Source organism: Sphaerodactylus townsendi, unplaced genomic scaffold (genome assembly GCF_021028975.2).
Source record: "Sphaerodactylus townsendi isolate TG3544 unplaced genomic scaffold, MPM_Stown_v2.3 scaffold_19, whole genome shotgun sequence".
NCBI classification, from domain to species: Eukaryota; Metazoa; Chordata; class Lepidosauria; order Squamata; family Sphaerodactylidae; genus Sphaerodactylus; species Sphaerodactylus townsendi.
Genome location: NW_025950352.1, coordinates 1,139,700 through 1,167,029, shown reverse-complemented (window position 1 = coordinate 1,167,029; position 27,330 = coordinate 1,139,700). Strand labels below are relative to the sequence as shown.

General features: G+C 55.1%; 2 protein-coding genes across 9 annotated transcripts; one reads left to right on the top strand and one right to left on the bottom strand.

The window, feature by feature from the left end:
• On the bottom strand, window positions 1-12,427 carry FBXL6 (F-box and leucine rich repeat protein 6). 4 transcript variants are annotated; one of them, XM_048482574.1, is made up of 11 exons: window positions 12,393-12,427; window positions 9,310-10,000; window positions 8,195-8,678; window positions 7,891-8,049; window positions 7,629-7,692; window positions 7,203-7,334; window positions 6,969-7,076; window positions 6,117-6,230; window positions 4,431-4,662; window positions 3,116-3,365; window positions 1-1,425 (listed from the first exon to the last, which is right to left on the bottom strand). In XM_048482574.1, exons 3-11 carry the CDS (start codon window positions 8,638-8,640, stop codon window positions 1,275-1,277), a joined length of 1,656 nt encoding a protein of 551 aa, XP_048338531.1. In that variant the 5' UTR covers window positions 8,641-8,678; window positions 9,310-10,000; window positions 12,393-12,427; the 3' UTR covers window positions 1-1,274. The 4 variants fall into 4 exon arrangements, with proteins under 4 accessions (XP_048338531.1, XP_048338532.1, XP_048338533.1 ...); XM_048482575.1 differs by lacking the exon at window positions 9,310-10,000 and having other exon boundaries at window positions 12,393-12,423; XM_048482576.1 differs by lacking the exons at window positions 9,310-10,000; window positions 12,393-12,427 and adding an exon at window positions 11,196-11,305.
• Window positions 12,212-26,599, top strand: LOC125425085 (collagen alpha-1(I) chain-like). 5 transcript variants are annotated; one of them, XM_048482582.1, is made up of 5 exons: window positions 12,212-12,235; window positions 14,154-14,291; window positions 23,941-24,011; window positions 24,194-24,332; window positions 25,738-26,599. In XM_048482582.1, exons 2-5 carry the CDS (start codon window positions 14,245-14,247, stop codon window positions 26,480-26,482), a joined length of 1,002 nt encoding a protein of 333 aa, XP_048338539.1. In that variant the 5' UTR covers window positions 12,212-12,235; window positions 14,154-14,244; the 3' UTR covers window positions 26,483-26,599. The 5 variants fall into 5 exon arrangements, with proteins under 5 accessions (XP_048338539.1, XP_048338534.1, XP_048338537.1 ...); XM_048482577.1 differs by lacking the exon at window positions 12,212-12,235 and adding an exon at window positions 12,266-12,511; XM_048482580.1 differs by lacking the exon at window positions 12,212-12,235 and adding an exon at window positions 12,518-13,113.
• The last annotated feature ends 731 nt before the right edge of the window (window positions 26,600-27,330 follow it).

Here is a 27,330-nt window from a genome sequence, read left to right as displayed (position 1 = left end):
TATGGTTGGTCTTTTTGTTTATTTAGTAAATTTATCAACTGCCTTTTTATCAAAACAGATCCACAAGGCAACTGACAACATAAGATCAGTACAAAATAACATAACCATCGTAATAATTAAAGCAATTCAAAAAGATCCAGGGAGGAAGCCACCTTCCCCAAAATGCCGCCCTCAGATACAAACGTTCATTTTTAAGAAGCCCCTTTAACCTAAACAGAAGCCCTTCTGGAACTGGCAGGCCTGGAGACCCACCGAAAAGGCCTTTGGGGAATTCGTCCCCCGTGTGAGGAGAAAGAATGTGGGAACAGAGATTTCTTCCCTTCAGGTCCCCACCAGCCACTCTTCAGGAAAAACTCATTCCCTACAGATCTCAGGTCCCAGGTCAGACAATATGGGGGGGGGGGGGACAGGGAGGAGGGAACTGGGGTTTGAGCTGTTCCAGTGGGGTAACACTGCCCCTGACAGAGCAGCCCCCCAACTTGGGGGGTGCTCCTTGGTGGAGAAACAGGCGAAAGAGGGACCTAGGAGTGAATTGGACCATCCCCGGAAGGTAACCCGGCCACAGGAACACACGGGGTGCAAACATGCAAGTTAGATGACAGTGAAGGTATTCTAGAGAGAGAGAGAAGTGTCCTGAAGGTGGCCCAGAAACAGCCCTGCAGGACTCTCAAACGAGGCCTGAACCAGATGCAGGCGAGGAGTCGTGTCCAGCATGAGGACTTAAAGCTGAACTCTCCAGCCTCCGGAGGGATGGGCAAGAGAGAAAAGCACCCCAAAGAGTGAGAGAGCACCCTCCTGCCCCAGACGAAGGGAGAACTTGCGGCAGTCCAGCCGCAGGAAGCCCCGCTCTTGAGAGGTGGGCCACAGCTGCTCCTTCCACGCTCACCCGTGCCTCCCCATTTGGAAAGGCTCAGGACCTGGGCGCAGAACCAAGAGGGACCAGGAAGCTGCAGGACCCCAGAGTCAAGAACAGCATCAGGGCCAAGGTCAAAACAAAACGTTTAGAAACTCTTGGCAGCATTCAGACCAAAACACGCCGGAAAAGACATCAGAAACCAGGAATGGGGGGGGGGGGGGGGGGGGGTGGACACCTGTGGCGAGCTTCCCTTCAGCATCTTTGCCACCCAGAGCCCTCAACGCTCTCCCTTGCAGGGGAACTGAGGGACGGCTGTCCTGGCAGAGGAGCAGGAACCATCCAGGAGAGAGGCAGGTACTGACGAGGCCTGGAACTCGGCTTGCCAAGGCCGCTGGCTTGAGATGGGAGCCTGGCAGATTCAGAGATGCTCCTCTGCGCTGGTCAGGAGGTGGTGCAGACACTGGCGGATTTCCTCCTGGCCCCGATAGGCCTTCTTCGTGCCCCGTGGCAAATGGCGGCAGGACGAGAGGTTGAGGTAGGTGAGGGCAGGGCAGCTGGTGATCAGGGTGCTGAGGGCGAGAGAGGAGACGGGTGCTAGTGGGACAGCCAGGGTTTGGTGCTGGCCTTCTTCCCATCCTGGCAAGATCGGAAGACCGCTTACTACGACACCGCCTGTAATGCCAAGGTCAGTAACTTGCGAAATTGCCGCCCTGACACTAGTTCTGTGGCTGTTTGTGGCTGAGCCCACAAGGACGGGCTTTTCCCCCAGACCCACGGCCCTGATTCCTCCAGGCTTTGGAGAAAACACCAACCTTCTTCCCAAGGAAGGAGGATCAGCTGCAAGATATATGCCCTGTTGGTAGCGCTCAAGAAGAAGAAGAAGAAGAAAGAAGAAGAAGAAAGAAGAAAGAAGAAAGAAGGAAGAAGAAGAAGAAGAAGAAGAAGAAGAAGAAGAAGAAGAAGAAGAAGAAGAAGAAGAAGAAGAAGAAGAAGAAGTGGAAGTGGAGGAGGAGGAGGAAGAGGAGGAGGAGGAGGAGGAGGAGGAGGAGTTTGGATTTATATCCCCCTTTCTCTCCTGCAGGAGACTCAAAGGGGCTGACAATCTCCTTGCCCTTCCCCCCTCACAACAAAAACCCTGTGAGGTAGGTGGGGCTGAGAGAGCTCCAAGAAGCTGTGACTAGCCCAAGGTCACCCAGCTGGCATGTGTGGGAGTGCACAGATCTAGAACACAGGTGTCAAACTCGCGGCCCTCCAGATGTTATGGACTACAGTTCCCATCATCCCCTGCCAGCAAGAAGAGGAAGAAGAAGAAGAGGAAGAAGAAGAAGAGGAAGAAGAAGAAGAGGAAGAAGAAGAGGAGGAGGAGGAGGAGTTTGGATTTATATCCCCCCTTTCTCCCCTGTAGGAGACTCAAAGGGGCTGACAATCTCCTTGCCCTTCCCCCCTCACAACAAACACCCTGTGAGGTGGGTGGGGCTGAGAGAGCTCCGAGAAGCTGTGACTAGCCCAAGGTCACCCAGCTGGCGTGTGTGGGAGTGTACAGGCTAATCTGAATTCCCCAGATAAGCCTCCACAGCTCAGGCAGCTCCAGATTAGATACACGAGCTCCTAACCTCCTACGCCACTGCTGCTCCTTATGTTCCTGGGGTGTTGATGGTGGGAGGGTGGGACACCCAGACGGACAAGCAAAAGGTCCAGCCCAAGGCAGAGTCGTGGGGCCTGGGCTCAAAACGAAACAAAGGGAGGAGGAGCCTGGAAGGTTCCTGGGCTGGCTTATAAGCTGAACAGAGAGAAGCCCGTGTTGGTCAGCGACTGCCGGCAGCTCTTGGTCGGCACAGAACTGAGGCTGAGCAGCACAGCCTTCTCCTGGCCCAGCTCGCATCACGCGCCAGCTGAGAAATGCAACAGACGACGGTTCCCAGCTCTGGCTGTTCCCCTCTGAGTTGTCCAGGAATCCCCTTGAGACATTCCCAGCCTCACTGGGCTGAACTACACGGTACCTGCCGGCGACCACTGCCACCAAAAGAAGCCCCCATCCCAAACCCACCGGGGGCGTTCATCTGACAGTGGCCGCTGAAACATCTGGGCCACTCACTGAAATCCCTGAAAAGGTCCGGTCTCGAGGCAGCAGGGCCATGAGAGACCCTGGAAAAGGCAAAGCAGCCTCCCCACGGGGTCGTGTGGGAGTGAAACAGGCTCACAAAGCAGGAGAGGCTAAGAAAACAGGCTACACTGGACGCCCGCCCCCCCCCAGCGTACCTGACTGTGCTGAGCATGACCTTGGTGCCCGTGAGGTTGAGGGAGCGCAGGGGAGGCCCCCCCTTCGGGCTCTGCCCCTGCGCCAAGGCCGTCATCGCCTGCTCCAAGTCCTGCTCGCGGAACCTCTGCCCGGCCAAGTCCAGCTCCTGCAGGCTGTGGCTCCACTTGCAGGTAAGGAGGGGGCTCCCTTCCAGGGGCAGGTGGGCGGGGCTGCTGCTGCCGTACAGGCCCAAGTAGAGCTGCTCCAGGTCTGCAGGAGGGGGGGAGACAAGGAGGTCACGGGGAGAGGCCCTCCCGGCGGTCCCGCCAACTGGGGAAGCTCTTCTGGTGCACAGACAAGAGAGGGCCTTGTCAGTGGCAGCCCCACAGCTGTGGAACGGCTTCTTCAGGGAGCTATAGAGAGTGTCTTAACCTACTGCATCTGTGTATGGTTCTCCAGTTGCACAGTGGCAGATAGGAAGGCGCTCCAAAGGGTGATCACTACTGCACAGAGGATTATCGGCTGCCCTCTCCCCTCCTTGGAAGAACTCTATAATTCCCGAAGCCTAAAGAAAGCCCCAAATATTCTGAGAGACCCGTCTCATCCGGCACACTCTCTTTTTGAACTGTTACCATCCGGCAGACGATACAGGTCTATCAAAACTAGGACAAAGAGGCTTAGAGACAGCTTCTACTCTAGAGCTGTGGCGATGCTGAACTCCGTGGCTTCGTGTTGATGTGTTTGGGGCCGTGTAGGGATGGGTGGAGGAAGGGGAGAGTGAGGATGGGGTATGAGTCTGGAATTGTGTGCATCGAGGAATGCTGCTGTAAATTTCGTTATGCATGCACAATAAAATGCTTATGCTTCCCCTCGTCCCATCTGCAAAGTTCTTTTCTCCCCAGCAGGGCTCAGAAATGAAGGCACCAAACCAGGGGACCAATGGCCTGATCTGCCTTGAAGCCGTAGCCCAGGGGTCTGCAACCTGCGGCTCTCCAGATGTTCACAGACTACAAATCCCATCAGCCCCTGCCAATTGGCCATGCTGGCAGGGGCTGATGGGAAATGTAGTCCGTGAACATGAGGAGAGCCGCAGGTTGCAGACCACTGCCGTAGCCCAACCTGACCTTACCCCATCTTGGAAGCTAAGCAAGGTCAGCCCGGGCTAGTGCTTGGATGGGAGCCTGCCAAGCAAGTCTGGGGTCGCTTTGCAGGGGCAAGTGATGGCAAACCACCTCTGAGCACCCCTGGCCGCGCCCTGGACAGAGCATCTGAGAAAGGTGGGCTGCCAGAAAGCTGTGCCAGAGGTGGGGAAGAGTGGGGCTGTTTCGCGCCTACCTGGGCACGGCAGCAGCTGCAGCCCTCTGGGCGTGACGCGGAAGCAGCCGCGCAGGTCAAGCATGCGGATTCGTTCCGAAGCCCACAAGATCCGCCCCAAGGTGCTGTCGTCGACGAAGGAGTTGGAGGTGGTGGCCAAGCAGAGCTCTGTCAGCTCAGGGAAGCCCTGAAGGTGGGGGGCCGAGCGGGGGACGGGCTTCGGACTCCAGACGACGTTGAGCAGACGCAGCACCTGGGCAGGAGGGAGAGAACACCCGCAGCCCTGTGTTTGAGACACTCCTGGCCTCTGCGGTCGAGCCACCAATGCAAAACCCTCCTGTCCCTGACCTTGCCCCCTAACCTGCCCCTTAGACAACAAATCCAGGGCACAATGTGCCCCGGGCAAAGGGCAGAGCAGGCCTCAGGTTCTGTGCTGCAGCTCCTGCTTCCGGATGACTCCGGCAGGAGGGCCGAGCCCGGCCAGCCCCAGGAAAGACAACAGCCCCCATCTCACCAGCTTGTCTTGAACTACACAAATTGGGATCCAGTGCAGACAAAACAAGGCTGGGGGGCTTTGGCCCCCGTGGCCTGCTCCAGCCCACCCTCTGGCCGCAGCATCCTGTATCGACTGCAGATTTATTTATTTATTATTTATTGCTTTGAATTTATAACCTGCCCTCCCCTGCAGGGCTCAGGGTGGCGAACAAGAAGAAAGATAAAAACAGTAAAATCAACCACAAAATGCAATAAACAAGGAAACAATAACAATAGCGGATGGCGACAGACACCCCCCACCCCCACCCACCCCGTACCAACGAGAGACTAAAATGGTAATCTGGAGTTCAGTACGATCAACCTGGCTGACCAGATGGAAACGCCTGGCGGAATAGTTCCGTTTTGCAGGCCCTGCTGACACTTTGCAAATCCCGCAGGGCCCTGATCTCCCTAGGGCAGTGACGGCGAACCTTTTCGAGACCGAGTGCCCAAATTGCAACCCAAACCCCACTTATTTATCGCAAAGGGGCAACCTGGCAATTTAACCGGAATGCTGAGGTCTTAGTTTAGAAAAAACCGGTTGGCTCCCTCTTCCTCCGCCCCACCCGCTCGAGCAGGGGCCAGCCTGCTCTAGCCTCCAGCAAGTCCCGCGCACACCGCTCTGTGCCTCTCTAGCATCTCTGCTCTCCTTCTGGGCGCCTCGGCAGCCACCTAGAGCATAGTGGGGCACCAGCCCGGCCAGCTAAGTCCTTCCTTGCTCACTCACAGTGCATCTATCGCTGTGCCTGCGTGGCTCCAGGCCAGTTCAGGATGTGTGTGCAAGTGCCTGCTGGTGCAGGGCTCCGAGTGCCACCTCTGGCACCCGTGCCATAGGTTCGCCATCACTGCCCTAGGGAGCCTATTCCACCAGGCAGGGGCCAGGGCTGTGGAGGCTAGCCAGAGGCCTTCTGGGCCAGGGACCTCCAACAGGTTCTCCTCCGAAGAACAGAGGGCCCTGATGGGGCAGTACAGGGAGAGGCGGTCCCTCCGATACACAGGCCGCTTGTTGAACAAGTTTTAGTTTCCAGATCACAGTCCAAGGCAGGCCAGCGTAAAGTGAGTTACAATAGTCCATTCTGGAGCAACTTCAAGGGCAGCCCCATGAAGAGTGAATTTCAGTAATCTAGTCTATATGTTACCAGTGAACGCACCAGTGTGGCCAGATCTTCCTACCTGCAGGTGAGGGCAGGAAGCCTGGAGCTGCTCGATGGAGAGCTGGAAGTGCTGGCTGCTTTGCTTGATCTCTGTGTTCACCTCCAGGAGCCGAAGTCCAGGGCAAGAGCCGTTCTGCAGGAGAGTGTGGCTTCAGGTAGCGGCATCACAAGCACTGTGGCTCAGTCAGACTCGCTTGAACTCTTTTGCAACAGGTTTGCTGGCTATTCAGGAGCTTCTAACTTACCTGCGGAGACCCTCATAACCAGCTCCTGCCCCAAACAGCCACAGCAGAGAACAAGAAACATCTGGAGCAGCTGGGCCTGGTGGTCCCAGTAGTAGGACCAAGCAATCCTGATGCTGGGATGCTGCTCCCGGAAGGACAAAAGGCCCGTGCGGCAGCGCTCCCGCGTGGCCCAGCCCACCAGCTTTATCTGGGAGCCACAAATGACTTCCCACTGAGATGCTGGTCGGCGGCAGAGCCTGCAGCCAGACCCCCCTCGCCACTTGCTGACCCACTGCTGACATTATAATGTAGAGAATTTCTAACGCACAAAGCCCTGGCCCTTTCTCAGCAACCCTGTTGAGCCAGTGGCCAAGATTCCCCTTTTACCGAAAGGGAAACTGAGGCCGAAAGGTAAGTGACTCACCCAAGGCAGCCCAGGGAGTCCACTGGCTAAGCAAGGATATGGGCCCTATTCTTCCAGGCCTGTGCCCGGTGCTCTGTCCCTTGGACCACACTGCCTCTCTAAAACGGGAACAACAAGGCTGTGGTGAGGCCAAATGAAGGAACGGCCTCAAAGGACAGACAGGTGCGTCTTGCTCCGTGACTCATGACCAGCCACCTTCCCCAAGTTCTCCAAGTAAGCTTACAGAGAGAGCAGCAATGACGGGGCTTGTCTGGGTGCTGTACGTCAACCACAGGTGCCGGATTCGAGAGCCAGCAGCTTCAAGAAAGCTGACGACGGCGGAAGAGGGGACCTAGGAGCAAAGAGAAAGGCGGCCGTTGAGAGGGTCTGGCAACTGCTCCGTGGCTGAAACTCTGCGAGGGGCTCCAACCGGCCCTCTCCTTCTGAGCCTTTCGCTCCTGATGCCGTCAGCCCTTACCTGGGAATTCTGCACATTCAGACTCTCCAGCCGGGGGCAACGCGCAGCCAGTGCGGCCAGCGACTCTGCAGTCACCCCACTGCAGTGGGACAGTTTTAAAGAGGCAAGGAGCGGGCAGCATCTGCCAATTTCCTGAAATGAGCAGGACAGGAAAAGGAGATCGGGTGGCACACGGTGCTTTGCCTCTGGCGGGTGCCAGCCGAGGTGCTCTGGGCCTCAACACCCCCACCCCCCCCATCACAGAATTAAAACTTCAACATTCTGCACATCGACGAAGCAGATCAAGGGAAAGCAACAGCACCTGGCTTGTGTTGCATAATTTTTTATTTATTTTATTATCATATTTATATACCGCCCCATCCCCTGCTTGCTTCCCCAGAGACACAGGGAGTGGTGCCTGTCGCAGAGCTTGCCAGCTCCCCTCACCTTCAGGACAAAGGGCACGTGCTGCTTCCAGTGGCAGAGAGCAAAGTCCCGGAGACGAGAAAACCTGCAAGAGGGAAGCAAGATTGAATCCCTGACTCAACCCCTGTCCAGGGGGAAATAAAAAATAAAGCAGGTGCAAAGATCAGGATTGGGGGGGGGGGGGTGCACAGGAGCTCTGCCAAGGGAAGAAACATGGCAAGCGGGGAGATGCCACCACATCACCATGTCAAGAGAGAGCCACAAGGGGAAGGCAAATCCTCACCTGTGGCCGGCCAGCCACTCCACAGTGCCAAGAGCTCTCCTCTCTACAGCGGGTGACCATTTTTGGCCTGGTGCAGCCCAGCAGTAGCCAAGGGACACCTTTTGCCAAAGCACGGGGTCGGCAGCTGCTCCGTACCAGAGCCGGCACACACGGGCCACCCTGGAGAGAAAAGCGGCTGTGAAGGTCACGCGCCTCCCTGCTCACTGCCTGCCTGCCTGCCTGGGGAGTGCCAGACACGATCTTCTGCTCCTGCTCGGGAGCAGCCCTGTCCCGGCCCTCCGCTGCGGCCAGCTCCGTCACCCACCTGCAGAGGAAAGGAACCGATCCTTCTGATGCCACGATCTGCTGGAATATCTGTACTAGGACCTCCGCAGGGAGCTGCTCACCCCAGGAACTGGCAGCAGCTGGGGGGGCGCTGGAGGGGAATGTCTTGCTGCCCTCCCCCAGGCCCCCTGAAGGCAGGGGTTGGTTCGCCAGAGCCCCTCCCTTCCCTCGGCTCGATGCCGCCCTCTTCAGCCCCTTCCGCCGCTGCGCCTTCTCCGGCTTCCTCTTGGACACTTTCCGAGTTGGCCGCTCTTGCTCCTCGCCCACGTTAGAAATTATCAGCAGCATGTCATCGTCTGTCTCGTGCACAAAGAAGTCGGGGGTGACCCTCCTGGGGGCTTTTCTTGGTTTCTTCTTTGGGGCTGGTGTCTTAGCAGCTGGAGACGCCTCTGCAGCCAGCCCAGCACTGGGAGGCCTCTCTTCCATCCTGGATCAGAAGGGGGGGGGGGGTCTGGTGGACTCTCCTTGGAAGAAGAAAGCAAGAGAGAAAGAACAAGCTTAGAATAACAACAGTATGACTGGGTACATTTATCTAGTGCCATTTCCCTCTAAATGTGGAGGCTTATCTGGGGAATTCAGATTAGCCTGTACACTCCCACACATGCCAGCTGGGCGACCTTGGGCTAGTCACAGCTTCTCGGAGCTCTCTCAGCCCCACCTACCTCACAGGATGTTTGTTGTGAGGGGGGAAGGGCAAGGGTTGTAAGCCCCTTTGAGTCTCCAGCAGTAGAGAAAGGGGGGATATAAATCCAAACCCTTCTTCTTCTAAAGCTGTGATTTGGTGAGGGGGCCCTTCCGAAAATCCTATGCAAGTCATTTAGTCCCTGATTATGGGGGTGTCTGTAGTTAAATGTGGTTCACATGCAGACTCAACCACCACAGTCCTTGCAAAGGGGGCTGCTGTCTTTCTCCTTTCCTGAAACACAGCCTGACACAGACATTTAGCAGGTGAAACTTTTTTTCCTGTTCTTATCTCCACAAAAGCAAAGACTCCCTTGCCTGCCATACGTACGTCTGACTGCTGTTAAAGGCCCAGGGAAAGTAAATACAGGCAGCAACCCGGCTTACAACAAACGTGCCGACCACGACAGTTACCTTTCGAGGCTCTGCTTCTGATGCCCCCACCTTCTGGCGTTAGCCGGGGGACAACCTAGGACAGGAGCTTCAGTCATGATACCAAAACTCTGCAACTTCCTCCCCAGGAAGACGGGTAGATCCCTTGCAATTGCCATCTTCCACCAGTGGGTGAAGACTTTTTTGTTTCATTTGCCATTCCCTCAGCGCTCCCTCCTTCTTGCCCGATGTTGTAATTGTTTTTTATGTCTTTGTATGTATTTTAGTTCAGGTTTTTATTGTTTTAATGATGTATTTTTGGATCTGTTTTAATGGTTTTATAATATGACTTCATTGTGCATGTTTTCTTAGCCACCTTGTAGCCTCTGGTGAGGTCAAGAAAGCCTGCATATAAATTTTGTGGATTAAAATTCAAAAATGAATAAAAGGACTACTCTACAGGCAGGCTAGAATAGCCAGATGGACTTCTCCTGTGTGGCTTGAAATGTAGACGTTAGCAGGGGTCCTATCACCGTGCCCGAAACAGCTTCATCCACAAAGTTCTGCAACGCGAAGCCATTTTTAGGTGGAGGAGCAGCCAGCCCAGTTTTCTTCTGATCTGCCGGCAACTCAGATTTTCTCCCCAAGTCTGGACTCTGAAGCCTAGGACCAGTTCCAGGCAATAAAGTGTTGCCTTCTGTTGGATACTTCAAATTTATATAGTAGTGCTTTTCTGAAAAATAGATGAAAAACTGCACATGTCTGTCTGAAGGTGTCTCTGACTGAGTCAGATCTTTGGTCTGTTTTGGTCAGTACTGCAGGCTGTCACTTGCAGCGGCTCCTATGCAAGTCATTGATAACCCAAACATCTCTATGGGCAACCCAAACATCTCTATGACAACCCAAACATCTCTATGGGCAAAGATCTCCAGTTCGCGTCCACACGCAATCTGAAGGGCTGCTTTTGACTTTTCAGCAGCCTGGGTGCAGAGTATCCAAAGCTCAACCTGCCCATCTGCTGAAATTGTCACTGAAGGCCTGCCCTTTGGAGTGCCTCCTAGGCACGAAGGCGTTTGGTGTGGTGGCATCTGAGGAGTGGGACTCTCTCCCAACAGATTGCTGCTCGTTATCTTTGAGGTGTCGGCAAAGTCTCTCCAAGCCTTTGCCAGCTTCGTACTTGCCCCACCCCTGAACCTGCCGTCCCGTCCTGTGCTGCCCTTTTACAATCACTTAGTTATTTCTGCTGCTAAGGTTATTGAGTTTATGATCTACATCATATTATTTATTCTTTGATGGCTTGGGTGTGAGTTACCTTGATTACCCCTTGGGCCTAAAAGCCGCAGACACATTTCAGAATGAAAAGAATATTCATTGCAAAGGCTGAGAAACTGAGGTCCTGAATGGGCCAAGTCCTTCCTTCTCATAGCTCATGATCTCAACCACTACCTGTCCCCAGCTATCCACGGGTCCAAAGAATCTCTCTTGGGCTTCATGTAAACACAACACTGGATGAGGCAAACGCCCTCCCATGTGAGACGCTGCACTCTCACGACCTCTCCACAAACCCAGACTGCCACTCGCACAAACTAGTGACACAGAGGCAGCAAAGTCCTGATGCAATGCATCTCCATCAGAACACAAAAATGCTTTCGCCTCAACTGGCATTAAGATTAAATCAGGCCTTACTGAACTTGCCTAAAGTATTTGCGCCTCTCCCACATTACACTAGAAAAGCTCAGGGCTTCTGTGTGTGTGTGCGCCCACGCTGGAGTTCCAGTGAAGGCTGCTATGCCTTCACAGTCTACTTTTCAGAGATTCTTCTACCAGCCACAAGGCACTGCAAGCAGTGCATCTCCTCTTCAGACGCAGGTGAGCTTTGGGCACCCACATTTCCACCCAACCCCCTTCCCCCTACCTCGCCCTCGCACCTAAGGCCTGGCTTCACAGGCAGAAGACAGAGGGGGCAGACCGCTAAGGTGCCCATTGCTGACAGGGGGTTCCAATTAGGAGTGTCCTTCTGCATCACAAACTCCCTGCAAATAGAAAAGTAGCTCAGCGGGATGGTCTCTGTGCCAGGGACTGGATCTCTGGAGGGTGGCTGGCGACCCTGCTGACTTCCTACTTGCAGGGAGTTTAACATTCCACAATGCAGCCGCCACCTGCAGTCTTAAACGGTGCAGCCCACGTTCTGGCCCCTCGTCCCCCCGCTTGAGTGAACCTGGGAATGGAGTCCTTGGAACGGGAAGGAAGCCGTGGCTGCGAGGCCGGCACCCCAAGGGGGACAGAGGGACAGCAGTGGCTCAGGTTGGGGGGAGGAGGAGGGGCAGCAGCAACTCAAGGGAGCGGGCCGAGGATGCTCTGTGGGGGAGAAGCCCGGATGCGAGGGCAGTTGCCCACTCCAGCTTGGGGTGCGCAGGGGCAGCTGGAGAGGGGTGGGGAACTCAGCGGGGACCAACGCCCTACAGCCCCCCACCCCCCAATGCTGCCATCTTCTTCTCCCTGGGACTGGATCCCTGGAGGGTGGCTGGCGACCCTGCTGAAGACGGGGCAGCCACTGCCAGGGGAACACGGCCAGGGTGGGCACCAGACCAAGGACAGCGCTGAGCATTCTGGGAAATGGGCTGCAGGGCATTCTGGGAAAAGACTGGTATGGTCAACTTGCCAGCTGCAGGTGGGAAAATAGCTGGAGGTTTGGGAGGGGGCGGGGCCTGAGAAGGGGAGGGGCATAAAACCACACAGCCCCCCCCCCCGCCCCCAAAGCAGCCATTTTCTCCAGGTGACCTCTGTCCCCTGGCCCTCAGCCGCCACCTGGAGGTTGGCAACCCCAAGAGGGGTCGAGGGGGCGGAAGGGGGGGAGGCGAGGGCCCCTCTGGCCAAGCGCCGCAGTGCGTTGTGGGAAGCGCCAAGGATGCTGGGAAGGGAGCCAAGCTCCAGGGCGGCGCTGAGGATGCTGGGAAGCGCCGCCATAGTGAGCCGCTCTTCGGGGTGGGGGGGGCGGGGAGGACTTTGGTCAAGCAGCCGCTCGGGGCATGCCGGGAAGGGGAGGGGCCGTGACACCTCCCACTCGCCCCCACCCCACCCCCCCGCTGCCGCCGGGAGGGCGGGGACCGACAGGCCGACCTCACCTGCACTCGCCGCGGCCGGGAGGGAGGGAGGGAGGGAGGGAGGGGCCGAGGGAAAGAGGCGGGGCCTGCTCCGGGGCGGAGCTTTCGGGCCGGGAGGGAGGAAGAGGCGGCGGCCACGTGTGAGTTCCGCTCTGGGGTCACCCCGCGCCCGCCCGCCCGCCTGCCTCTGAGGGAGGCGGGCTTTTCCTCGTGCGCTCCCGTGGCGGGAGAAGGAGGGGAGCGGGCCGGAGCCCCGGCTGGGCGGGGGGGGGGGAGTGGGAGCGGCCGCCCCCGTCCAGGTGGGCCTTCCCCTCCAGGCTGCAGAGAGCGGGTTCCCTGCTCTGGGGCACCCCCGAATCTCCAGGCGTTTCCCGACCTGGACCTGGCAACCTCCCCTCCTCCCTGCCGCCCCCCACAAGCCTTGGCAGCCGAAGGAGAGCCGGGCTGTTAGCGCCCCCCCCCCAGCCCAGACACACGCACTGTGGGACCCCTGCCCCAAGGCCCCCCTGGGGACCCCGTGCCGGCTTCCTGGTCCTCCCAGGCATAGCAGCTGCTCAGCTTGGGAAGCCAGTAGTGAGACAGGGCTGTTACAGAATGAAGACGATGCACCAGACTGATGATGATGATGAAGAGGAGGAGGAGGAGGAGTTTGGATTTATATCCCCCCTTTCTCTCCTGCAGGAGACTCAAAGGGGCTGACAATCTCCTTGCCCTTCCCCCCTCACAACAAACACCCTGTGAGGTGGGTGGGGCTGAGAGAGCTCCGAGAAGCTGTGACTAGCCCAAGGTCACCCAGCTGGCGTGTGTGGGAGTGCCCAGGCTAATCTGAATTCCCCAGAGAAGCCTCCACAGCTCAGGCGGCAGAGCTGGGAATCAAACCCGGTTCCTCCAGATTAGATACTCGAGCTCTTAACCTCCTACGCCACTGCTGGTTGACATTGTGCAGTTTGCAGCGGGACAGGGTGTGGTAAGGGGGGGGAACAGTTTAGAGGGCAGCCAAGTAGGTCTCCAGGAACCCCGTGGAGATCAAGGAGGGTTGAAGCTGCCTTCCTCCGATATAAGTCTGAACTGGGATCCCTTGGTGAGGTTGCGATGTCGGGAGGACTCAGGGAGCGTGGCTGTGGCCCTCGAAAGCTCGTACCCAAAAACCTCGTGGGCCTCAAAGAGAGCATCCATTGTGGCCTGGCACGGAAAGGGTCATTTCTTGCGCCGTTGTGTAAGAACTCTGTGCTCGACCTTGTCTGTCCTGCAAAGAACCCCGGAGGGGCAGAGTCCAGACGTGAACTCGCTGCCGAGGCCAGGGGCCGCTCCAGGCAGCTCAGGGGCTCCTTTGCCAGTTGCAGAGGAGGAGGCTGGAGACGGATAAGGCTCCGATTGGGAGTCGTAAAAGGGCCGTGGCCTCGGGCATCCGGGGGCACGCTGAGCAAAGTCTGCTGCTGAGCTGCTGGGGAGGATGCCACACATTGGAGCCACAGCCGCCTAGTACAGGAAACGGGGTAGGAGCTGCAGGAACTGGCCATCTCCAGAAACACAGGTCTGACTATCCCAGAGTGAGTTCCCTTTCCTGTTGAGGTTTGGGGAGGAGACGCATGCTGGCAGGCAGAGCTCTGCCCTCCTGGTTCAGTCAGTTACGTGCCTCCTGACGTGACGGAGGAACATTTTGTTCTGGGAGGGAGGCAGCTTTGCTCAGGGCCCCGTTTCCTGAGCAGGGATTCAAGGCTGGAATCGCTGCCTCCAGACCCAGCAGTCTGCAGCAGTCTGTCTTGTGGTGATCTTTCAAAGGGCACTGTTGGCAACCTGGAAGGTACCAGATATCTCCGTGGCATTGGCTGAGGCCTCGTATCCAGCTGATTCCCCGTTGCCCACCCCCAAGATGATGCTTCTGGCTTTCTGGTCCTCCGCAGCCAGGGCTGGCAGCAGGTAAGGAGGAGTTGGGAGAGACTGCCGGAACTTAATTAGGTGAGTGGGCTCAGAAATGGCAAATGCAGTTCAATGTAGCAAAATGTAAAGTGATGCACATAGGGGCAAAAAATCCAAACTTCACATACACGCTACAGGGGTCAGTGCTATCAGTCACAGACCAAGAAAGGGATTTGGGCGTCTTAGTTGATAGTTCCATGGGAATGCATGGCAGCTGTGAAAAAGGCAAACTCTATGCTGGGGATCATTAGGAAAGGAATTGAGAATAAAACTGCAAGGATTGTCATGCCCTTATATAAAGCAGTGGTGCGACCGCACTTGGAGTACTGTGTTCAGTTCTGGTCGCCACATCTCAAAAAGGATATCGAAGAGATAGAAAAAGTGCAGAGAAGAAGGGCAACGAGTGGATGACTGAAGCATTGGGAGCACCTTCCTTATGAGGGAGAGGCTGCAGCGTTTGGGAGGCTCTTTAGCTTGGAGAGGAGATCAGTCTGAGTGGGGGGGGGATAGGGATTGAAGTCTAAGGAGTAAAATTAAGTGCATGGGGTAGAAAAATGTGGACAGAGAAATTTTTCTCTCTCACAATCTACTCAGGAACCAGGGGGGCATCCATTAGCAGAAAATGCTGGGGAGAATTAGGACTAATAAAGAAAGTTGAAACACTTCTTTCACGCAACGCGGTGATTGGTGTTTGGAATATGCTGCCACAGGAGGTGGTGATGGGCCACTCACCCTGGATAGCTTTTAAAAGGGAAACTTGGACAGATTTATGGAGGAGAAAGTTGATCTCATGGCGTACTCAATCAGCGAATTGATCCCTCCTTGAACTCAGATTGATTACAAAATGCCTTAGCAGACCGAGGGTGGATCGGGAGACGAACAGCCGCAGAAGGCCATTGCTTTCACATCCTGCAGGTGAGCTCCCAAAGGCACCTGGTGGGCCACTGCGAGTAGCAGAGAGCTGGAGTAGATGGACTCTGGTCTGATCCAGCTGGCTTGTTCTTATGTTCTTCTTATGTATTAAAGGCTATTTGTGAACGTGCAGGAAACAACTCCCAGCCAAGAAACTGGTTCTTTTTTTAGACCAAGAAGGGCATTCCAGGACTTCAAAGGGTTTCTGCTTCCCGCTGACAACGTAAGAATAGAACCCGAACAAGAGCAGGTCCATTGGACGTTTCTCCCCCTCAAATAGGCTATTAGTAATTCTGAATATAAATAGATGTAAGGCTACATGTTTATGTATTCATTCATATACAACATTAAATTTCAGTCCTCTTGTGGTTGTTTAATGCAGTTCCCTTACCATATATATGTCTCTGCCATGTGCTGGTGAAGTTACTTTGGGCAGATTGGGGTTTTTTCCCTTACATTTGCTTCTATATTTTTTCAGTATACATAATGAATCATATTTTCCACAACCAAAGTTCATGGCAGGATAACATAGCTCATTTCCAGTATTGTGCTGATAATAGACTTGCTGTTAGAAACAGTTTTTATTAAGTGCATGGGTTTTATCTCTTTTATTTACAAGCATTTCAAAGGAATGCCTGGGATTTTCTCTTCTGCTTTGAAGCTTTCACGCGGTATCGTAACCACTGAACTCTGCCATCAAGTGTGAAAAGAAAGGACTGTTTTGTTAGGGTGTTGTGGATTTTCCGGGTTGTATGGCTGTGTTCAGTAGCATTTTCTCCTGACATTTCCCCTGCATCTGTGGCTGGCATCTTCAGAGGATCTGGTGGAAGTAAAGCAAGTGGAGGATATATACCTGTGAAATGCCCAGGGTGGGAGAAAGAACCATTTGAGTTGGTTAAAAGTGTTAAAGATGCAGTTTGCAAGTGTCGTTTGTATGTGATAAATGGAATTCCCACATTTTAGCATTTGTATGGAACCCTGAAGTTGCATAATCTATTAGCAAGGGCATGTGTATAGCAGTTTGCCTATGCATTTTGGTCCTCGTTTACAGTCCATTTTATTTCTTCCTGCCTGGAGACCTCCTTAGTCTGGGTGGTATTCACTAACCATTGTCTTGATTCTGGTGTTTTTAAGTAAAAGTAAAGTTTCCCCCTTCAGTCATATCCGACCCTGGGGTACCACTGCGAGCAGTGATTTTATAGGCAAGCTGTTTTTGTGGGGTAGTTTGCCACTGCTTTCCCCGGCTATTCTTTACCCCCTATCTATGAGCTAGGTACTCATTTGCCGACCAAGGAATGGCTGGCTGGCTGAGTTGACCATGAGCCAGCTGCCAGGATATCTGACCCACAGGGGGCTCGAACTCCTGACCATGTGAGTAGCAGCGCAAGCACTTAACCACTACACCACACGGCTCCTGTTTTTAAGTACTGGTAGCCAAATTTTGTTCATTTTCATAGTTTCTTTGTTTCTGTTGAAATTGTCCATGTGCTTGTGGATTTCAATGGCTTCTCTGTGTAGTGGCTGTCAGAGTGGTCCAGAATTTCTGTTTTCAAATAACATTCTATTATGGTCCCTTCCGCACGTGCAGAATAATCCACTTTCAATCCACTTTCAATCCACTTTGAAGCTGGATTTTCCTTTCCGGAATAGCAAAATCTACTTTCAAACAACTCTGAAAGTGGATTGAATGTTCATTATTCTGCATGTGTGGAAGAGGCCTATGTCCAGGTTGATTTAAAACATGGATTTTTCCGGCTGAATTAGTCTGCAGTGCCTTTCATGCCTTTCAACTGGCTTGTTTCTTGCAAATTCAAAACAACTTCCAACTCTGTAAAGACATAGATTTGCCACACAAATGATGACTTTAGTGAAAATAAACCAATTTATTAAACTGTTTTAGCAATATGAAAGGGTATATTTTCATCTCAGCAGTGGCGTAGGAGGTTAAGAGCTCATGTATCTAATCTGGAGGAACCGGGTTTGATTCCCAGCTCTGCCGCCTGAGCTGTGGAGGCTTCTCTGGGGAATTCAGATTAGCCTGTGCACTCCATCACACGCCAGCTGGGTGACCTTGGGCTAGTCACAGCTTCTCGGAGCTCTCTCAGCCCCACCTACCTCACTGGGTGTTCGTTGTGAGGGGGGAAGGGCAAGGAGATTGTCAGCCCCTTTGAGTCTCCTGCAGGAGAGAAAGGGGGGGATATAAATCCAAACTCTTCTATGTTTTCACAGTTTTATTGGGATGAATGTGCTTGGTGCAGGGATATCAACTTCTCAGCATCAGGCTGCAAGACACTAAAATGTCCTAGATCCCCACATTCAGCAATTTTCAGGCTACACTGGAATACTGCCCTGGAGCCCAACTCTACTGAATAAAGTACGTCTTAACTGAAGCAATAAAGGACGTCTTAACTTTGCCACACGGTGTAGGGTAGTGGTCAGGAAAGTATTTTTCAAAGAAACCTGTAAAGGGGGCACAGAAATTGAGTGATAAAGGTGCCATTGCTGGCTCTATGCAGCGGGTAGAGTGCCGCTGCTGCTGCTTCTCCTTTAAGTCGCAGGCCTTGCAAAGGGCTTTTCCTTTAGGCAGCAGCCTGACAACACAGTGAGGAGATGGCTGCTGCTGCTGCTTTCCCTTTAAAATTCTCCCAGTCATCAGGATGGAAGGAAAATACCTTTTACCGCCAGCTGTCCCAGGAATCCCTGCGCTGCCCCCCCCCCCCCCAAAATATTATCTGCCGCCCCGAAATGCCTCCCTGCTCCCAGGATATCTCCTGCTTTGGGAATCCCTCTGCTAGAAGCTCGATTCATGCAAGGCTTGTTTCCTTTTGCGCTTTTCCTCCATGCTCTGCGTTGGTAACAGAGCAAAAAATACACAACTTGCTAAAAGTGTAAATAAAGATTTAATAAGGAACTATGGTTTTACGATTACTACTATTTATTCTTGATAGCAAAAAGCGGAGACAGAAATAGTCTTCTTAGTACATAAATAGATGGGAGAGATGTGAAAATGTCTTTAAAAGACCTGACTTCAGGGACGTCTCCTCTTCTTCTTTGCACGGCAGACTTTGCCTATTCCAGCACTCTTGGCTGGCATAACCAAAATTCTGTGGCCGACCCAGCGGCGGTTCTGTATGTTCTCGCAAGGGGCTGGGAGGGATCCCGAGTCATTGGACGGCCTGTCCTGTCCTGTGTGGTGTTCCAAGGAATTGCAAAACCATTTGCCAAGATACCAAACCCACGCACAAGTGGAGGGCAATATATTTCAGGATAGGAGTGTTTTGCCTTCTGGCAGGGAGAACAGGTCTTGTCGAGCCGCCCCGGAATTGCCGTGGCTTGTTGGCGAGATGAGAAACTTTCGCTCTCAAGCTTGAGAAGCTGGCATTCTGGGCTTCCTGGCCGATCCACTCCTGCCCTGACCTGTAGCCAGTCTGCCTGCCTGCCTGCCGGTTAGTTCCCTTCTGCAGCTGGGAAGGTTTGTTCTTCTGGGACCTTGGGCTTTTGGGCCAAGGGGACTTGTTAGACCATGGGTACACCGCTGCTCTGCTTCTGGCTGTGTGGCTGCCCTAAGGACACCACTGTGGTAGGCAGTCCAGTTCTAGGCAGGAGCCCGGCCATCCAGAGTTCTCAGCTGAGAAGTTGTAGTGCTGCAGTGGGAATTAATTGCACAGTTTGGGAACAGGGATCCGTGACATAAGCAAAGGAGCAGCAGTGGCGTAGGAGGTTAAGAGCTTGTGTATCTAATCTGGAGGAACCGGGTTTGATTCCCCGCTCTGCCGCCTGAGCTGTGGAGGCTTATCTGGGGAATTCAGATTAGCCTGGGCACTCCCACACACGCCAGCTGGGTGACCTTGGGCTAGTCACAGCTTCTTGGAGCTCTCTCAGCCCCACCCACCTCACAGGGTGTTTGTTGTGAGGGGGGAAGGGCAAGGAGATTGAAAGCCCCTTTGAGTCTCCTGCAGGAGAGAAAGTGGGGATATAAATCCAAACTCTTCTTCTTCTTCTTCAAAGGCCACACAGTTGGCAGTTGGTTCCTGGCTGCCTCTCTTCACCTTGAGTCCTGTCCCTCTTGCCCAGATGCCGGTGAGGGCAGGTTCAGCCTTGTGGAACTGGGGGTGGGGGGGGTGGTGATGGGGCTGGGAAGAGGAGTCAGGAATTTGCTTGGTTTCCTCCAGCCCCCCCATGAACATCAGCCTTGAACAGTGCTGGCACAAGACTAGGATGTGTTCTGGGCTTTTTCCATGACGTGTTGAGCGCAGCATAGCTTACACTGCCCCCACCGCCAGTGCTGTGGGAGGGGCGGGGGGTGCAGTGGTTGGAGGCTAAGGTGGGGCGGCAGCTGCCTGTCCAGTCATGAAGTTCAGTGGGTGCCTTTAGGCTGCTTACCTCTGCTCTTTCCCAGCCTAGTCTGTTTGTTTTAGGATCGTTGTGAGGGTGAAATAGAAGAGGGAAGAACAGTATACTGAGCCCCTGGCAGTACGTTTGGGTCAGAGCAGTGATGGCGAACCTTTTCGAGACCGAGTGCCCAAATTGCAACCCAAAACCCGCTTATTTGTCGCAAAGTGCCAACACGGCAATTTAACCTGAATACTGAGGTTTCAGTTTATAAAAAACAGTTGGCTCCGAGGCGTGCGTTACTCAGGAGTAAGCTTGGTGGATGTCGGTGGCTTTGCTTTGAAGCAACCATGCAACTCTTCCAATGGGTGAATCATGAGCCTAGGAGGGTTTACTCAGAAGCAAGCCCCACTGCCAGCAACCGAGCTTACTCCCAGGTAAAGGATTGCGCTGTAGTTCTTTGCATGAAAATCAGTGGGGTTTAATAGCGCTTAACAGGGTTACCTACACTGCTTCCCCAAAACTAGGTCTTAGGTTTAATGCTAATAATCGAGCCCAGTGGCCCAGGCCAGCCTAGATGTGTAGGGGTGGAGGGGACTCTGTGCGTGCCCACAGAGAGGGCTCTGAGTGCCACCTCTGGCACCCGTGCCATAGGTTCGCCACCACTGGATCAGAGTGTCAGGTGTTCGTGGGGACTTGGAGCTTGGTATTTATTTAAACAGAGGATTAAGTGGAGGTTTTAGGCACTGTACAGAATAGTGCAGGAAGCCTGTAGGGCAGAGGTGTCCAACTCAGGCGCTTCAGATGTTCATGGACTACAATTCCCATCAGCCCCTGCCAGAGTTGGACACCCCTGCTGCAGGGAGTCCAGATGGTTGGCCTGGCCTGGCCTGTGCTGGTTGGAGCCTGCTGGAGCCCCCACTTGGCACCCTCCGGCCTCCACAGCCTTTAGGTGAGAGGAGTCCAAAGCTGGGCATCTTCCTGCCTCCCGCTCTGTTGGCTGAGCCACGCAGGGTGCAGGAACAGGCCCTCACCTGCGGGCAGAGGCATTTCTGCAGGTGTCGTTGCGTGGCGCTGGGGAGCGCTGACTCTCTGGAGGTGTGCAACGGCTTGGCAAAGCCTGGGGCTCCCCAACCCCTGGGAGTTAAAGAGCTCAGTTGAACAAGTGAACGGTGCCTGTCTTTCTCCCAGGAGACTGCTAATTGTGGGCGATTCTGTTCCACCCTGTTCTTCCCGCTTCTTGTGGCCCCTGGACCACGTTAGTTTTTTCCCACAGGCCTGCATAGAACCCTAGAACGAGCCCACAGAGGCTCCTGCTGGATTAAAACCTTGCTGGTTTTTAAGATTCCACCTGACTCCTCTTTATGTGTTTCCTTTATTTTTAGTCTGCCTATGTGCTGTTTGCTTATGCAATCATAGAGTTGGAAGAGACCACCAGGGGCCATCAAGTCCAACCCCCTGCCATGCAGGAATAACCCCCTGCCACCCAGTAACAGACCAGCACAAGCAGCGACACACACACACACACACCAGAAAGGCTTCTGTGCTGCCGCCCATCTTCCCTGGGTTCCCTGATGGCTCTCCGTGCTGCTTACCTGGAGCTCTGACTTGACCTGACTTGCCTATAGGGCTGTGGTGGCGAACCTTTGGCACTCCAGATGTTATGGACTACAGTTCCCATCAGCCCCTGCCAATTGGCCATGCTGGCAGGGGCTGGTGGGAATTGTAGTCCATAACATCTGGAGTGCCAAAGGTTCGCTACCACTGCTATAGGGAATGGCGTAGCAAGGCGAGGGTTGCAAGGGTGCCTGAGCCTAAGCGCCATTCTGTTGGTCATCGGGGGTGTGTGTGTGTTTGGCCAACAACCCCCTCCCCTCAACAGGGAGCCTTCAGCACCAAGTCCGATGTTCTGGGACACAGACAGTCTCTCCTTAGGAGTGGCAGGCCAGGAAGGCAGCCACGACACAGCCCTCGTGCTGTGTGAGAGTGGGCACGCTCCACTGGGTGCTGCCAGCCTGGCTGGGGAAGGCGCACAACGTGTGGCCTGGTGTGGGAGGCAAGGCTCCGGTGGTAAGGCTAGTTGGGTGAGGCTGCTGCTGCTCGGGGAATGGGCAGTGCTGGTGAATTGGGAGTTTGGAGGGTAAGATATTTATAGGGCAGTGGTGGCGAACCTTTGGCACTCCAGATGTTATGGACTACAACTCCCATCAGCCCCTGCCAGCATGGCCAATTGGCCATGCTGGCAGGGGCTGATGGGAGTTGTAGTCCATAACATCTGGAGTGCCAAAGGTTCGCCACCACGGTTATAGGGTGAAGAACTACCTTTGCAGGTATCAGAACAACCTTTGGGGGATGGATTGATTGAGAAGCAGTAGAATGCGCTGTAAGAAGTTAGTTACAGAAGGGAGTATCTGGGTTAAGAGAATCGGGGAGGCAGGGACATCAGGAGTCTTCTTTGTGGCTGGAAATGAGTATCCATTCAGCAGGGCTACGGTATCGTGTTGAGGACACATTCTTTGGCTGTGGAGCTGAAAATGTGCTGCTGCGGCAAGCAAGTTGAGAGCATGAGAATAGGTAGACGTGGCTATTGCCAGAGAACGGGGCTCCCCATCTCTGCAACGCCAGCATCACCCTTTAGCCTGGCACGTGGGCAGGGACACCTATGAATAAGCACTCCCCCCACTATGCCAGGGCAGTAGGGTATAGCCACCTCCCCACCGCTGGGCTTCCGTTTTCTGTAGCTACGGCCCGGCCTGCAGGCCTTGCATTTGCCACGGGTGCAGCCTGGGGTTCACCTCTGTCTCCCTTGAGCTCGCGGAGACCTCTGATTCCGTGTGTTCTGTGAAGACACTGTGCATACCAGATGCCAATTGCCACTTTTATCTCCCACAAGAATAGCCTCCACGGTGTGAGAAACGCCCCGTCCGACCCGACGCCTTCCTCCGTTCAGGACTAGATCGAGGAAGCTGGCAGTCTTTCAAAAGCAAAGCTCTGATCTGTGGTAAGAGAAGAACGTTCCCAAAGGTCCCCAGCCGCTCCTCTTCCTGGGTGCTGGTTTTCCAACTGCTTGAAACCTTTCTGGTCTTCGGCAGCTGCTCCCTTTCTGTATTTCTCAGTCGTCGGAGACCTGCGCTTTTATCTCCACTGACCTCTTTCACCCAGTAGGCAGACTCAGTGCGCTGCCTGGCTTACTCCGAGATGCTGCCTCGTGTGCTGCATCACTTGATGGCAGTGGCGGCGTTCCTGAGGTTTCCCTTCCCAGAGTCCCGTCCCTCCATGAAATGACTCTGGGGGGAATGGGATTTGAGGCTCTTACCGAGGTGCACCAGGAGGTGGCGACAGAGGCCACCCCACTGCCTCCTTCACAACTTCCTGGTGCCCTCTGGAAAAGTATCCCCTCTTCTGCCTTCAGGGGTGCTAACTGGAGTTTTCCAGTGTTCAAGGGCAGCCCGTGCCCCCCCCCCCTCTTGTCCCAGCTTCCTACTTTGCAGACTTGAAGTGCTGCTCTGTGTTTTCCTGCACTGTTGGTGATTCCTGCCACTGCTCCCCTTTCCATACTTCGACATTCTTCGGTCTTCTCTGCACGAGTTGCGGAGCCGCTTGCCTCTCCTCTGGCGGCTCCAGTTTTCTTCCCTTCGTTGTGAAATTCCTCCCTTGCGAGAACTGCCTCTCCTGTCCTCCGCTGGGGCCGTCCTGCCTCCTCTCCAGGCTGTGTCTTCTCCCCTTGCTTTGTTCACTCGGTCTCTTTGACTCGCAGCCCCCTTTCTGGCTGCAGCAGTGCGTCGTCAGGACTCATGGATGTGCGTCTTTGCAGCCAGGAGGTACATTTAGGACAGAATCATAGTTATCTGACTCCTGTCGGAGTGGTCTTTAAAAGGAAAGCTGCATTTTGAGCCTTCTGCTTGTGGGGAGATGTTGCAAAAGAGGCACGTTGCACCTGCAGAGCTTGGCTACCTGGCTTCTCTTCGCCAGCCCTGTGCTCCTCAAACATCCGTCCTTTCCTCTTTCTCATCACGCTGCTCCTTTTGGGAAAGCACTGTTCTTGGCCTCGAAGCCCAGCAACTGTTGGTTATATGGTTTGGGTTGGTTTAGTGGCAGGAATGGAAGCCCCTGGATGCAGAGCTTGTGTTTCGTGGCTGCTCTTCCTGTGTATCAGGGAATAGAATAGAATAGAATCTTTATTGGCCAAGTGTGATTGGACACACAAGGAATTTGTCTCCGGTGCATATGCTCTCGGTGTACATAAAAGAAAATACATTTGAGGGCCTTCCATCGGCAGCCGTCTGGGTAGAGGAACGGTTCCCCAAGTCTGCATGTGGAGGCTGTGGGCTGAGGGAGCTGGAGGAGGGGGGTCAGGGCCAGGCTGCTCCATCTGGGTCTTCAACACACCTGCTTCTTCTTCCAGGACTGAGTGGGGCTGCCCCAGAGCATCGGCTGCAGGAGCACAGCCGCTGTGCAGACTTTTTGGAGCGGAAGGTACGGATGCGTTGCTCTTCCCTTCTCTCGTCTTGTGGCTTCGAGGGGTGTCCTTCCACAGGCTGGGGGCTGTGGAAAATGTCCTCAGCCAGCAGTCGGTTTTCCCAGGGGTTGGTCTGTCTGTGGTTTCACGCTCTGTGGAGAAGAGCGCTCTCTGACCCAAGCCCTGCTTTCTCTCCCAGGCCAAGAGGATGCCTCCCCCCCTGAACAGCCGCTCTGTGGTCACCCACCTGCTCGTCGCCCTCTTTGGCATGGGCTCCTGGGTCCCCATCAACTCCCTGTGGGTGGAGCTCCCGGTGGTGGTGAAGCAGCTCCCCGAAGGTAAGGAGCAGGGCTGGGATCCTGCCGCCCCCGTCGTCCCCTGGACGGGGATCAAAGTCCCAGTGGTTGAGCGGGAAACAGACTCGGAGCAGAGGGGAGCAGCTTCCTGAGGGCTTGTCTGCAAGGAGGTGAGGGAGCCGGAAGCCGGGATAGGGGGCCAGCAGATGGGGAGGGGGCTGCCAGGTGGGCACTGCTGTGGGGTTGCAGGGGCATCTGCAGGGATGCCTGTGAGGCCCCTTGAATCGGCGTCCTGTTTTTCCCAGTGGCTGACGCTATTTATGAACGGCCTGGATCTCACCAGACCCCGCGGGGCGTCAGCTGCTCGTTTCCTTCCATTGTGAGGCTCCTGTGGGTTCCTCCCTCCCTCCCCTCTCGTGTCAGTGGCTCTTAATCCACCTTGGGACACACACACACACACCCGCATTTCCAGACTGCTCCAGTGGACTTGGGAGCTTCTGGGCAGGCCGCTAACAAAGGCCTTTTGGGGAGCCTCAGCGCTGCATCTCCTGAACCCCAAAGGATCCTAAAGGTCTGGTGAACCAGAACTTTCTTAAGAAATATTGGGGATAGTTTCCAGGCCTTCTGTTGGCACCCATAACAATTCGGGGGGGCGGGGGTGTTTTTCTAGATGGTTGGCCTGCCAGAGCCTGTCCCCCTGGTCAACTGAGTCCACACCCAGGGATGACGGTACCTCTGTGACCCCCTTCTTGTACGGAGAGGCCTGCTGTCCTCTTCCATATCATGGCTTGGAGGCTCTTGGTCTCAGCATAAAGCTTGTTTCCTTCTCCCTGCTTCCTTGGGCATCGCGCCCTGGCTCCTCCGGTGCCTGCCCACACCTCTCCTGGCACACACCGAGTATCTTCAGAAAGTAGGAGGAGCCGGGTGGGGGTTTTGCCCAGCAAGGTTTCTCATTGGCCTTTCGAGTTTTGATTGTCTGTGCAGATTTTAAGAAACATGCCTTTGGCTGCCGCTTCCACCACAACCCAAGAATCTTCACAGTATGACTGAAGGTAGCCCACGGCGCCCGTTTGGTGGCTGGCTCCCCTCCACACCAGGGGTCTGCAACCTGCGGCTCTCCAGATGTTCATGGACTACAAATCCCATCAGCCCCTGCCAGCATGGCCAATTGGGAATTGGGTGGCCAACCCATGGCGCTCCAGATGTTCATGGACTACTGCTCCACACTGTGTCAGAATGCTGCCCAAAGGGTTGACTTTAGACTCACAGGGGTGGCCAACCTATGGCACTCCAGGTGTTCATGGACTACAGTTCCCATCAGCCCCTGCCAGCATGGCCAATTGGGAATTGTAGTCCACGAACATCTGGAGCGCCATAGGTTGGCCACCCCTGCTTTAGAGGGCTGGAGTCTCTGCAGCAAGCTGGCAACGGGATGTTTCTGCTGAAGGCTGAGACACCGGCCTGCCTACCTGTCGCGGTCCTCACCGGCGCCCTGGGAAAGCGGCGTGGAGGCTCTCGCGAGCCGTGGACTCTTGAGCCCACCACTTTGCGCCCGGGCGGCTGAAGGAGCGCTGGCTGGTCCATGCCATCCAGCTGCTGGCGGTGGGTGCGGCCCTCTTCCTGGCGCTCTTCTGGGACCGGACGACGGCCGTTGCCGGCAAGGAGCACAGCCTGGCCTTCTTGGTGCTGGCCTTCCTGATGGCGCTGGGGTGCTGCACCTCCAACGTCACCTTCCTGCCGTTCATGTACCAGTTCCCGCCCCTGTTTGTGCGCACCTTCTTCATCGGGCAGGGGCTCAGCGCACTCCTGCCCTGCATGCTGGCTCTGGGGCAAGGCGTGGGGCAGCTGGAATGCCTCAACGGCACCTCCACGAACGCCTCGCAGCCGCACTACCTGGAGGAGAACTTCTCAGCCGGCATCTTCTTCTGGCTGCTGCTCGGCCTGCTGGTTGTCTCGGCTCTGGCCTTCCTGACGCTGCTGTACTGGCACAAGAACGGCGACTGCCCACAGGGGAAGACCTCCTCCCAGGAGAGCGTGGCGTCAGAGGAGTCCTTCCCGCTGCAGACCAACGGTGCGCCGGCCGCCGACGGGGCCCTGGAGACTCCCAGCCCAGAAGCATCGGCCAAGCCGCAAGTCGCCAGCTTCTGGACCCAGAGGAACGTCTACTTGCTGGTGCTGCTGGGGATCTGTAGCGCCCTCACCAACGGCGTCCTGGTTTCCGTGCAGAGCTACTCCTGTCTGCCTTACGGGGGCATGGCCTACCACCTCTCCGTGGTGCTCAGCAACATCGCCAACCCCGTGGCCTGCTTTGTCGCTATGTTCCTGCTGTGCAGGTAGGTGAGCGACGGTTGTCAGTTGCAGCCACAGCACACCCAGGTGGGCAGGACAGCTGCTGGCCTTTGCAAGCTCCTGGGCTCTTGGTTTGGGATCGGGAGAGGTATTCCTAGGCCTTCTGCTTTAATGCAAGAGGCGGCAGCAGGAGCGCCAGCTAGAGGCTTTTCCCCCCACAGCAGAGGCAGCTGGTGGAACTCTGAATTCCCAGCCTGCCCAGGACACAACAGTCCTCGCTTGGCTGCTCTGTAGACTGAGGGGGCAGGAGGGAGAAGCCGGAGTCTTGATTGTGCTTCTGGGGGGTGGGGGGGAGCGAGCTCAGGGTCTCCTAGAGCTATGGGTGTTGAGGCTGTTCAAACACCGCTTCATAGTGAGAAACTGGCCAGGCCCTGTATGGCCTTGACTACTTGACTACTCGATGACGCGGCTGGCCTCCACTCGGGCCAGGGCCTTTATGGCTCTGGAGCCGGCCTGGTGGAACACTCTCCCGCCAGTTGTCCGGGCCCTGCGGGACCTTGGGGAATTCCACAGGGCCTGTAAGACTGAGTTGTTCCACCAGGCCTTTGGGGAGACCAGCCACTGAAGGTGCCCCAGCTCCCTTCCCTTTGCTTTCTATGGGTCACTAACATCATCGGAACCCATTATTCTCTCTTTATTTCTTTTTAGGAGGGTCATGTAAGGGTTTCGTGGGGTGCTGTTCTAGCTTGAA

Coding starts and splice junctions, on each gene's coding strand:
- LOC125425085 (XM_048482577.1), top strand. CDS start 12,297: ATGCCGGGAAGGGGAGGGGCCGTGACACCTCCCACTCGCCCCCACCCC. Junction 12,512..14,153: donor GGAAGAGGCGGCGGCCACGT/GTGAGTTCCGCT, acceptor GATCTTTCAAAG/GGCACTGTTGGCAACCTGGA. Junction 24,012..24,193: donor CAGACTTTTTGGAGCGGAAG/GTACGGATGCGT, acceptor TTTCTCTCCCAG/GCCAAGAGGATGCCTCCCCC.
- FBXL6 (XM_048482574.1), bottom strand. CDS start 8,640: ATGGAAGAGAGGCCTCCCAGTGCTGGGCTGGCTGCAGAGGCGTCTCCA. Junction 8,050..8,194: donor TCGGTTCCTTTCCTCTGCAG/GTGGGTGACGGA, acceptor TTTTCTCTCCAG/GGTGGCCCGTGTGTGCCGGC. Junction 7,077..7,202: donor TGAATGTGCAGAATTCCCAG/GTAAGGGCTGAC, acceptor CTTTGCTCCTAG/GTCCCCTCTTCCGCCGTCGT.